The sequence below is a fragment of the Aptenodytes patagonicus genome, chromosome 3, assembly GCF_965638725.1.
Source record: "Aptenodytes patagonicus chromosome 3, bAptPat1.pri.cur, whole genome shotgun sequence".
Lineage (NCBI taxonomy): Eukaryota > Metazoa > Chordata > Aves > Sphenisciformes > Spheniscidae > Aptenodytes > Aptenodytes patagonicus.
The window spans coordinates 24595179-24607570 of record NC_134951.1 but is presented as its reverse complement, the minus strand read 5'-3'; the positions used below and the strand labels follow the sequence as shown (position 1 = coordinate 24607570).

Sequence of the window (12392 nt, the reverse complement as noted above, 5' to 3'; positions counted from 1 at the left end):
CTGACGTGCAACTATCTGTAATACTATTGTGCAGGAAACAGCTTGTTTAGTCCTGAGATCCCTTCCAGATTGCAGGAAGGATCACCCTGTTTTAGGGAACTCATGAAGGCTAAGACAGGCTAAATGGTTATTGGAATTTCAACTAGAAGTGATCAAGGTCTTTCTTAGTTGTAAAATATCAGTACAGAACTGCTATGAGTGACGCTCTAGGTCATAACATCTACTGTTAGGAGACAGACAAAAAGAAGCGCTAAGCTGTTTTAATGACCTCTCTCTTTAAATTTCATTTTTATTAGAACTGCTGACATAGAGCTGGAAAATTTTGAGCCTTCCACAACAGGTATTAAAGATGAAAATTCCTTTATACAAATAATGAGCCAGCAGAGTACTGAATCTTTAATTTTATTGGTCTTACTGCCAAGACCTTTCACAGCTTCTTTGTATACCACCTGTCCATGGTGTACCTAGCATCATTCATTAGTTACGGAGATATCAGCTTCCACATCCAGTTGACTCATGATGCCAAAATTCATCATCTCTGTGTTAAATTTTCAAACAAACATCTTTCTTGGACTCCCTCCCTGCTTGGAAAGAGATCCCTGAGGGTATCTTCCAACCCACTTCATTATCCTCTCTTTTTCTGATGGCTATGAAACAATTGACAATTGACGGGCTGCTGGGATGCTGCAACCACCGCTTTTCATTTTAATTAATAGCATCTTACTTTTTCCCTCGGTTTCTCTCCTGTATCTTCCTATCTGTTGTTTCTCACCTAATGGTTGGGTTGTAAAGTATTTTCATTTTGTAAATGTGCAGTGTTGTCTTGGTCAATAGCTAGGGCTCTGAAGTGTTACAATAGTATATATAATAAATGAACAATAACAATCCAATGATTCAAGCAACTAAGCACTTTTCTATGCCAAATAAATTCATATTTGTCATGGTACTTCTGGTACCTCCTTTATTTAGACTCAGAGACTCCACACGTCTTCGTTTCATGCCTACCATGGCTTCTGTCTTACCAAGAATTCTGGCCAATGCAAAGTATTAATCAAATTTTCTGCTGAGATGCTAAAGCCATTTCCAGAAGGAGACTTGTCTGCCCTGGAAGGAGCTGAAAAACATATAGTGGGCTAAAATTCCTTTTTGGCTATTCTGTTGCAAACAGCAAAAAACCACACAGAGAGATGCTCCAGGATTCACCTTTCCAAAACAAATTTTTTCAGTTACTTCTGCTCAATAACAACTCCTTACAAATAATTCAATTTTGGATGTTTTACATGCAAAAGAGGCTATTGTTCTTTCTGTTAATGACACACAATGGTCTGATTCAAAATCAGTGCATGATATTCTATAATGATAGTATTAATAACCACAAATCAAAACACATCGATAGCATTCCATAGCTGATTCCGTTATTTGCCAAATTCCTTCAGATTTTAGATGTGTCTTCCTTTGAATTCAGATAAAACCCTATCAAAATTATTTTCTTGAAAATGAATTTCCTGACACTCAGAAGGCTGCATGTCTAAAGTAATAATTTAGTGTGGTCTACAAATTTTCTGATTGGAAATGGCATATTTTAACTAATGCAAAATTTAAAATGTAATAAAGAGTGTACTCTATTTTTCTCAAAAAATTTAATTGCAGAATTATTTACAGTAGATGAACATAAACAATACATAAACCAATTGAAAGAGGCAGCTTCATAAAAGAGCCATGGGGCAAAATAGTGAATCACATTTTCTTACAATCAGCTGGAGGTGAGTAGAGAATCATGAAAAAAGAATAACTCAATAATAAAACGATTCTCAAATATGTCTTCAAAGTAACAAATAACATTCTGGTAAAGAAGATATTACTGAGAAGCAAGAAATTATTGTAGCAATGAAACAACATACTGTACATTCAATTTAGGTATCCTGCATGCTACTAAATAGAATTTATCAAAAGAACCATAAAAGCATGAGAAAGAGAATTACATAAAATAGTTTAATTCTAGTGAAGTGTAGCTTTATACACATGGTGAATATTTGGCACTCAGTTCATCCTCATTGTTGATATGATTTCTTATGTATATATATATTTATATATATTTATATATACTTTTAATGATAACTAAACAGCTAGTTTCCTGGTTCTAACATTCCTTGAAATTCTATAGGAGGCATTTAATTTAGTCCTTAGGCCACACTTGATTATTTTGGCATGTCACATGGTAAATGAAAGTATGAGTTTTGTCTCTGTACAGAAAATCCTGCACAGTCATAGTGGCTTTTCTTCAGGAAAGAACAGTTCTAGAGCAGTATAAGTCAGGCTACTTGAAAGGGAAATTTTCTTAATTCAGGAAATTAATATATAAAGTGGACTAAAGAATACATACATGCTGAGCCCTTTTAAAATGAGATGGCCACACTATTAAACCTCCGAAGGGTAAATCAAAGCATGGATATGAGCATGTGGATTCCATGGGTAATTATAAACAAAGCTAGTATTTCTTTGTGAGGACTATAATCAGAGACTTGAACCTACTACCAAGCCCTCTGCTTGATTGTGACCTACCTGAAAGGAAGAACTATATCCTAAAAAGTAATTACGCACTCGCTAACTTGAATGGTAAGTCCTTCCTACCGCAGCAGGACTTGCCGAGTCAGATATTGATCTGAATTATACTAATCTGAATCTGAAATTTCTTTCTGATTTCAGTTTCTTAGCATTGATTCTAATACAACTGAGATCAGAACTTAGCCCGAAGGTCTGCAGTAATTCATGTCACAAATAAGAAACTTGTATGACAGTTCAGCTTTAGGAATGGGAAATGCTGTGCTGAATGAAAGAAGAGTAAGGGAAAGAGAAGAAAAATCCTCACTAACGGGCTGTGTTGGTGAATAATGACCATATCTTCAAATAAACCTCCCCCTCGTTTAAGCTTAGGTGAAAATATTCATGGTTTTGTACTAGAGAAGTAAAAAATCCTGTCCAACAAAAGCAATTTAGACAGATAACAATTTGGCCTTAATAAAATAGAGAGTTAAATTGCCAGCTGATGAAAACTGTTCTGTGTTTGCTCAGTTAAAGAGCAAGCCGTGTAGACATACTAATTTACATTATCTATGATCTGACTTCAAAAGCCCAGTTCTGTTTCAGCAGTGAAGGGTAATGAGAGAAACACCCATGTGTGGAAAGGTGGGACCGTGAACATTCAGTCTTCTTCTGTGATCATCATTTACAAAATGCGATATGCATTTAATGAGAAGGGATCTGGAATATGGTTTTTAGATATAACGAGTGCCATGGCCTCTTGCAGCTATTAGGATTTTATTTTGTTAAGAGGAGCTGTATCAGCCTAAATATGCTGGCCAAATTCTCTTTTGGGCAAGTTTCCATTTCAATTTCGGTTTTATACGTGCTGTCCTGAACAGCCTATTATGTAGTTAAACAGCTGCAGCATTACACCATAGACGTAGCTGCATTTCAGAGATAAATTAAGCAATTTCTGTATATACAGAGGACTTAATTCCTACCAGGAATCTGTGTATGCATGAGAGTATGGAAACAGCTGTTCCCAAAAGATGGTCCCTGGAGGTGAACACAGTGAATAGTTGCAGATGGGCTGTGGGGCTGCACTAGGCAGGGAACCTGCCACAGCCGTCACTGCTGAGGCTGAGCTGCAAGAAAGTGCCACGGCCTGCAGGAACGTGAGAGTTGACTGTGGTTCCTGGTCCAACTGTCTGGGACCACGACACTGAAAAATTGTTTTTTATATATATATATATATATATATATGTATGTATACATCCTCTTTCTGTTATCTGCAGTATGAAATGGCTGCCTTTAGTCTGCCTCTCCTGCCAATGCGGAGGGAGGCGTCCCCATTACTTTGCCATACAAAGAACCCTTAGGGTTAGAGCTGAGTCTCAGTAAAGAGCAGCTGCCTGAACCAAAGCATAATCCTTATGCCTAAGTCCTGTGCCTCACGTTATCCTGCGTGTTCGCTTGGCCGGAGGGCAGACCCGGGGAGAGAACAGGGCGCTTGGCAGTTACGCCACAGGGGAAGGCTGCTTTTGCAGCACATGCCCCAGATCAGTCTCTCCCGCTAAGAAAGCTGTGGGCTAATGCACTTGTGAAGGAGAGACTTGCCGAGATGTCCGACCGAGAGGGCTCAGCTACAGGTGCCATCAGCTCCCGCACTGGGCACCGGCCAGGGCCCTCCTGCGGCGCCCTCCCAGGGGAGCTCCTCCACTGCAGGGACCCTCACTGAATGAACAGCAAACGCAGACATTGTTCTGGAACCTTAATTTGATGCTTTTCTTTCCCTGCCTACACCCTGGAGGGACGGTATGAGCATTGCCCTCACCTCTTCTTTGCTCAGGTCTTCCTCTTGGTTCAGCAAGTCTTTGCTTCTCCTTCGGCACAGGCTCAGACCGTAAGGGTCCTCCTGGGCGCTGGGAGGGTGGTGTGGAAGGAAACTCCCCAGCAGCGTGGGGACAGGCGGGAGAGCCCTCAGCATCCCGCCGTGCCGGCTCACCAGGCTATGGGCAGGGCAAACTGCCCCAGCTGCAGCCCAGCCTGGAGTTTGTGCATCGGCTAATAAAGTGCTTGGAGATCCTTCTGGATGAAAGGCACTATATAAATGTAAGTGTCAACCTGTCATACACCAGGAAGCACCTCTCTAGACATTAAGGGGTTTGCTGATACTCCTCACCTCTACTGCAGTTTGCGGGTGGTATCACTACATAGTGAGATGCTCTGGGAACAGTAACGGGAGTAACGCTGCTTCACGGTTTCATTTAAGCTCTCTGTCTAATGCTGAGGCTCCCACTACACAGGATTTCGGAGCTTTTCAGCACACACAGCTTGACACCTGGAGCTGCCAGACCAACTTCAGATCTCAAATTAACATGCACAAACCAGCACTTGATGGGTCAGCCTCCGGTGTGCCCCCTGCCACCGGCACCAACGCTGAAAAGCCAAGGAGGACATCAAACCCACCGACCAGGCAGGGCAGGCTCAAGGCTTTGAACGCAAAGGGCTGAGACGGGCTGATCTGGAGGCACGCCGCTCCGGGCGCAGGGGGGCCGGGATCAACCTGTGTGGGAAGGACCTGGCGGCAGCACTGCCCGAGGCTGCCATGGGGCCAGGAGCCTCTCAAGGGCATCGCTCCCAGCAGGGCATGAGGAGACTGCGGGTCACGTATGGCATGTCATCACGTAGCAGTTAATTTCTTTTCCTTGCAAAACCACCCAATGACCAAACATTCCCTCACTTTATACTAGATGCAGTGCTGAAGAAGATGAAACTAGAGTACTAATTTACTGATACAGCAGAACATAGGCTTATTTTAAAAGAAATAATTTCCATTATATGAAATGTATTTTATATATATCTCTATGAAATCCACACACCTTCCTATGCATGCTTTAATTCCTTCCTGATTCATCTCAAATCTAACATAGTGACAAGGTTTAAGCATGAATTAAAATGTCATTTTTTGGTATTAAACTGTACAACATTATTAGTCTTCGCACGTTGCCAAAGGCCATTCTGATCAGGTCAACAAGAAATAATAAAACACTTCATAATGTACTTCACCAATTTACAAATAATTTCAAATCTAAAAAAATATACAAAGCAAAAATAAGTATGGCAAATATCAACGATTTTACCAGTCAGGTCTTTTTCTTTATTTAACTTTTCAGAATTCTGTTTATTATACTTGTGTTTTACAGGCAAAGAAGAAACAAACAGAGACTTTCTATAATTTTCGTCTGTTAAAATAAATATTAGTCTAATTAGTATTCAATTAAACACTAGACTATTTTGCTATATCCAGCTGTTCTGTGTGGGTCTACGCCATGAGGTCTCTAAGTAGAAAGCGTTCCACTTTCTTTCTTTATGTTTATTTACATTCCTCCTACGTTGGTTTTGTAACTGAATTTTATTTTTATGATGCGGGGTCAGATTACAATTGATCTGTTTATATGTTTATTAAGATACCACATGCTGTGTTTCTCATGTCAGGGACTTTGATTTATTTGCAACACAAGTATGATAAGCATAATGTTATTTTTCTAAACTAACCAGATGTACAATATGTAAATAGAAATGGCTTATTTGCCTTTAATGATAGAATGTTACCTGTACAAGAATTTAATATATTGCACTTTGAAATGTAACATGCACAGATAACATATTATCAGATTTTTCAGTAGGCATCTAGTTTACTTTTGAATTTTTTTTTTTTTTGAACAGAGGTGGAACAAACAGAAATCATAGATATCCAAAGCTTATATTGAACATTTTCTTGTAATGGCATGGGAAATGTAAAATACAGGGTTGGCATCATTCACACAGGCCTATTTTTGCCTGAGAACATCCAATAAAATTTTAACATATCAAAAAACTATCAAAATATGATTCTAAAATTAAAGACTTATACGGACTGCTCCAAGTCAGCATTATTAGGTCAGCTGGGATCTAAGCTTACCTGTAATCTGTTGTTTTTACAATTTGTCTTTATAAAGTCTGATTACTGGCAGGATCAAATACAATTTGTCTTAATCACATGACCTGTTGCTGCAGGTGGGGGTTTTCAAGCAAGTAAGTCAAGTGTGATTTCTCCTTGAAGTGTACAGGAAAATTAGATAAAATGTATCAGCTGCCATATATATATGTATAGGGGTGTGTGTGTCTATTTTAAATTTCTTAAATCTAGGAAAGACACACTGGCGTTAGTTTTGTGTGGATATTTCTAATGAGCAGCTCCACTTTAAATAAGATATCATTTTTTGAGACTAAAGATGCCAATGTCTGCAGGTACATTTGTATTTAAAATAGTACAACAAATATAGGAAGTAGCATCAATATTGTACACTACCCAGGATTCAGCTCTTTCCTTAATAGAAAATGCCTTGAAAATACGAGGGATGGGAAATATAATGTTTTCATCTATAGAAGAGTATTTCAGGGATTTATTCTTTTTTTTTTTTTCCCTGCATTTTTGAAGGGTATACATTCGTCTTGGTTTTTGCTTCCAAATATAGTTTAAGGCTATTTGGTAAAGTATATACCAGATATCAGGCTCAATTTACAGGGTTTTCTCCTCACAGAAACTTCTCAAAACGTCATCTCTAAGGATTCATATCTTGAAGCTAAACGTGCTTTATCAGCTGTGCTCCAAAGACAGAACTCATGCTTAATACTACACACTGTAGGAAAAAGAGAAGGAAAAAGAAAAACAAAAAAAACAAAAGAAAACAGATTTGAAGCAATGTCAGATCTGCATAACCTACGATACTTCATGTTTTCAGTCATCTGTCAGGCTGCAGGGTGCGTGGGATTCATATTTAAAGTGCTCATCAGGTGAAGAACCAAAGTGCTCGAGTATAATTAAATAGCTGTTCTGCCTATGGCTAAATACATTGCATTTGTTAAAGCAGGTAAACAGGGGATGCGGTAGTTGGGGCTGTTTGTCTCACTGGGTTCAGACTGTTTTGACCTAAAGTAGTGTTCAGTAGGATTCAAACCTTGTGATCAGGGGCTGAGGGTTACTCATCTTATTGCGTCTTCACCTGAAGACTTCTAAGTGCTGGGTTGCTCGGTTGGCTCTGGAAGGTAGGTGAAGTGGAATAATTCTGTCTTAATTTGTTTTAAATTAAAGCCTCTTGACTGTGGTAGTTACCAACTCTCTTCTGACAATGTGAGGCTTGAAAATATATTATTTTCCTTACATTCCATGGCTGGAAATCACTTATCTCGAGTCATGTTTTTTTTATGTCTGAAGCAAGCAAGAAGCTTATTCTTGCCATAAATCATACTGCATAGAAAAATAGTTCTAAAAAAAATACAACTGTAAACCACAGTTCACCTTTACCTTAACATAACCATTTAAACTTAGATATACTTACCACTCACATTCATATTTCTTAAACTGTTTACAACATCACAACTGGCATTTTAAACAAGCAAGATTTTTTTTTTCTCAAGGATACCCTGGAAACTCAATTGATATAACATTTTGAGAGTTTGAAATATTACATGTAGCACAGCTCTTGAAATGAAAGAGAGAAGGTTTAGAAAATAAATGTTAACACGTAAAAGAACTGTTAAAAATGCAATGAGTGTTCCAAAGGAGCGAGTATAACTTTTTCTTTACACATCTTGCTACAGAAGATCTAACTTTTTAAGGCTTCCGTTTTCCTTTCACCCATCACTCAAGTCCTCTTGCATTATAATTTTGCTTAGGTTTCAGAGTGTCGTTATACTGCTAACAGCAAACGTTTCTCAGTGGGCATTCCCACCACCACCAGACTCGCATGCTTCTTGGTTTCTGATGAACTTTGGAGTTTTAGTGGCTGGATATCCCTGTTCATCTCCAGAAACTTGACATGACATGAGAGGCCTAATGTTATTTTGCAGTAACAAAGATGAGAAGAGTGGCAGAGCACATGGGTAAATATGTTAGCTGGGTTCTAGGAAAAGAAACTGGAGGTCAGAGAGATAAATGGGTTCTTTCTTTCCTGCTCTTTACATTTGTAGCACCTTCTACTTGGATTAGCTAATGCCTCTAGTGAATGGTGAGATGCACCCATTTATAGTTTGTTATTCTTATCCCTAATTATCACACATTTTATAAAAATATAAATAACAAAAAAGTAAGCTGGGTTCCATCTCAAGAGGTGTTTCTTGTTGTCCTCTGAGAATATATTGGATAAGTCAGGTCTCGACAAGCCCTATCCATTGTAGCTGATTGTAAGTCAGACAATAAATACAAAAAGAAGTTGTTCTTGCGGTGAGCTCAGCAAATTCTGAGGAAATCAAAAGCATTCCACTGTGCTTATGGCACAAAGAACACAACAGCAAGGGCATATTTAGTGGAGAGAATGAGACAAAAATTACCAGGTAAGTGACAAACTGTACAAGCATTTTGTTTAAAAAAGGAACTCTGCAGCATTCTGTCTTTAAAGCCGGGTTTGAGCCTCTGGGATATATATCTCGATGCTGTCTGCACGCTCTGTGGCTGAATTCTGCCGGAAAGAGGCTGCTCTCTTAGCAGCCATTAGCCGTCTTCTAGCTTCTTGTCGCTGTCTGTCGGGTAGGTCCAGAGATTTTTCTCTCGTGATAGGGAATTTTCCTTTTGGGGGCTTCTTTGGTACAGGAGGAGGAACCTTTCTTTCTTCCTGCAATAGGGCATTAAAACTGAGGGTGAACTGCGTGCGGAAGGTACCGTCAGCAGAGCATGCAAATCGAAGACATGAAATGCAAAATACTGGTTACATACATCAAGCATGCTCAATTTGTGCTCTCCAATCAGCTGACTAATGGATTACATGAATAGCTATCCACACTAGGGACACTGACAAAACCCTGCTGTTTCAGCAACCATTACAAATTCTGCAGTCCTGTGACTTAAAAAAGATTACACGTCCTTCTCCTGTCTTTGCAGGTATCCTGCACATGCAATCTGCGTACCTCACTTTCATATGAATTTGTTTAATTTTAGCTGACACATTGTTACATTCATTATAGACAGAAACACACACTGGCTCTCCAATAAGAATTCAGCGCATCTGTGTGGTTTGATCAAGTGAAAAGACTGTCTAAGATTAGCAGGACAGGATTTTTAATTAAATTAATCATAGTGAGTTTAGCCTCAGCTGGATATGAGATAGCCGCTGTGTATACATGTCTATTAGTTTAGTCTCCTCTATGAATTGCTAAATGGAAACAAACATGCAAGCACCAACCAGAGAGAGAACATAGGGCTAATTGTTCTGCTTGCCAGCCTGGACCATTTTAAAGAAAATTATATTGAAGAATTATCAAATTATAAAGTGAGAGTCAGTAGATTTTGGTACCAAAGTAGTTGTAAATTGCTCTGCAAGTTTTAAATCAAGAATTGTTTTTAAGTATGAAATGGATATTTTGCTCCATTTAGAGACTGTGTAATATCATATAAGGGCCTTAAGAAGATATTGTAGAATCACAGGATCATACAATAGTTTAGGTTGGAAGGGACCTCTGGAGGTGATCTGATACAACCCCCATGCAAAGCCCACTTGAAATTAGATGCAACTTTGAAGCAGGTTTTTCAACATCATAGTTAATACTGAACTGAATAGCCCCAAAGATGGAGATTCCACAACTTCATACGTATAGCATGGTTATTATGATCAATCTTTCTGCTATATCACTCTTAAAGTAATAGTAATAGTCCAGAGTATGGGCTGTTCCTTATGGAGAACACAGTTAACTTGATGCACAGCAGGATTCAAATAATAAAAAAATTGAACTGATGCTGCTATGGTTTACAGACTCTTCGTTGTTTGGTCTTTTTTTTAAAACTAGTTCTGAGTCTACTACCAAAATGCATTAGCCAAGACTAAGTAACTAAGGTTATTTAAGAACATAGTTCTACATTCTCAACTCAACAGGAACAGTGCAGCAGCCTAAGATGCTATTCCCCATGACAGCCAGCTCTTCCAGTCTTTATTTTCTCTATTTCCTGTTTTCAGCCAGGAACATAAGGGCTCCATTCCTGTTGTCCCATCTTTTTTTTTTTTTTTTTTTTCCACTTTTAGTTATTTCCCTCTTAGGAACATCACTGTTGCTATCACTATAATAATTTCTTACTTCCAGTTGTCACTAGTAAGCAAGAGTTGCAAACTCACCATCCACCAACCAGTTGGCTGAAAATTAAAATCCAAGAGGAGCATGAAGAAATGAAAGAGTTGTCAAAATGCCTCCTAATTCCTCCCAAACCAAACAAGTATTCACCTGAGGCCAACAGTACTGACTCAAACCAAATGCTGTCTTCATCTGACTGATACAATAATCAGCAAGGATAGTGGGATAATCAAGGTGAGGGGGATGGAGCTCTAGAAAGGGGAAAGGCAGTTTCAGAATTACATTGCTTTTGTGGGCAATTTGCCACCTTTAGTTTGTAAGCATCGTGGCTGGGGTGTCTCACAGGCGGTGGAGTAGCAGGGCAGACGTGCAGGCATTTTGCCAGAAGTACTCTTTGTCCCCCAAACTTTCATGGGCCGAGCTTTAGTTTGACCTACGCTATGTTTTGCCACATGCTTTTATCTCACTTCTGTTCTAGTATCAGTTGTGTCGTGCAGGCAGGATTAAACACTGTAGTGCTCAGGTTTGAGCTGCCCCACATGTAGCAGAGTGCTGAGTTTACCTTGATTGAATTCTCAGGCTATTGTCTTCAGTCTGAATTAATGAGAACATATCTCAGTTCTAGCCTTTAGAATGTGAATCCAAATAATTTGAACAAAAGTGTTATGGAGTGGACTAACTTAGCAAAATTCATTTTATTTGTTATACAATTTAGCTCAACATTGTTAAAAAGAAAAAAATCCTCACATCTGATGAAGGTTTCCGTGTATAAATTGGGCCATGCCAATTAGATATTTTCTAGGGTTAGAAACATATCGTGTTTTACTATTGTATTTAACACAAGGAGACTGCAGGACTACAAATGGGGAGCAAATGGTGTTGTCCATGGTCTACTTACCTTCCTTTCAGGTGATTCTATTATTTTCCATTCATTGAGTTTCAACTGGTGCAGTTCATCAAACTTCATGCTGACGTCTTCAATTGAGAGCTGCAATAAGTCCCAGAAACCTGCTAGGTCCTGGGAAGTTGGTCTTGGCATGGCACTCGGGTCCTGTCATGCACAAAGGAAAGAATACGGATAGACCAGGAGGCTTTAAACAACGTGCTTTGAGGCAGGAAAGGTGTCATGCCAGATGACATTGCTAGAGTGCTGCTCAGTGCTAAGGCTACACGTGCTTTACAGCTGGGAGCTGTGACTGGAAAGTTGTGCCTCCTACACAATCCAAACATGAATGAGTTGGATGTCATATGCGAGCCTTCCTGAATCTGTGCGGCACGGGAAGTTCCTTAGCACCATATGCTGTGCTGACCTGCATTTCTAAAAAGGGACAAGCTGACAGCCTCTGCCTGCTGATTATTAAAGGGAAAGTGGTTCATACTCTAGCCAGGCTGAAGTCTTTCTGGTTAAACATTACATTCACGATAGCTGATTAGAAGACAAAACAACACCATGAAGAAGTCAGCTTATGCTGAATTCAATGTTTACATTATCTTACATTTTCAAATGTATACGTAAGGTACAAAATTTTGATGGGGATGCTAGGATTTTGTTCTCCAGGGAGTCGAATCACGCTCAGGAACTGGGAAGGCACTATCCCCAAGTACTGCAATTAAGTGGTGCTATGTGCACAACACTTAATGGAGCAAACATTGGTGGTAACTATTAGCAAGGTGACCCTTCATTTGACTATCAACCTGATGTCCATGCTAGATAAAAATTACATAAAAAGGTAGTATACAGACTCTTAACCCTATGTTCTATGAGC

The 12392-nt window shown here is 39.2% G+C and overlaps 1 protein-coding gene across 12 annotated transcripts in view; it reads right to left on the bottom strand.

Moving 5' to 3' along the window:
- Nucleotides 1–6997: 6997 nt before the first annotated feature.
- The window catches only part of DLGAP2 (DLG associated protein 2), a 494722-nt gene continuing 489327 nt past the window's right edge, over nucleotides 6998–12392 (bottom strand). For 10 of the 12 annotated variants that reach the window (XM_076332874.1, XM_076332879.1, XM_076332877.1 and 7 more), the window contains 3 exons: nucleotides 11525–11677; nucleotides 10671–10688; nucleotides 6998–9179 (listed from right to left, as the gene is read on the bottom strand). In XM_076332874.1, coding sequence (XP_076188989.1) covers nucleotides 8961–9179; nucleotides 10671–10688; nucleotides 11525–11677 — 390 coding nt within the window. In that variant the 3' untranslated portion in view covers nucleotides 6998–8960. The remainder of the gene's footprint in view (nucleotides 9180–10670; nucleotides 10689–11524; nucleotides 11678–12392) is intronic. The other 2 variants (XM_076332875.1, XM_076332886.1) reach the window with 1 other exon arrangement.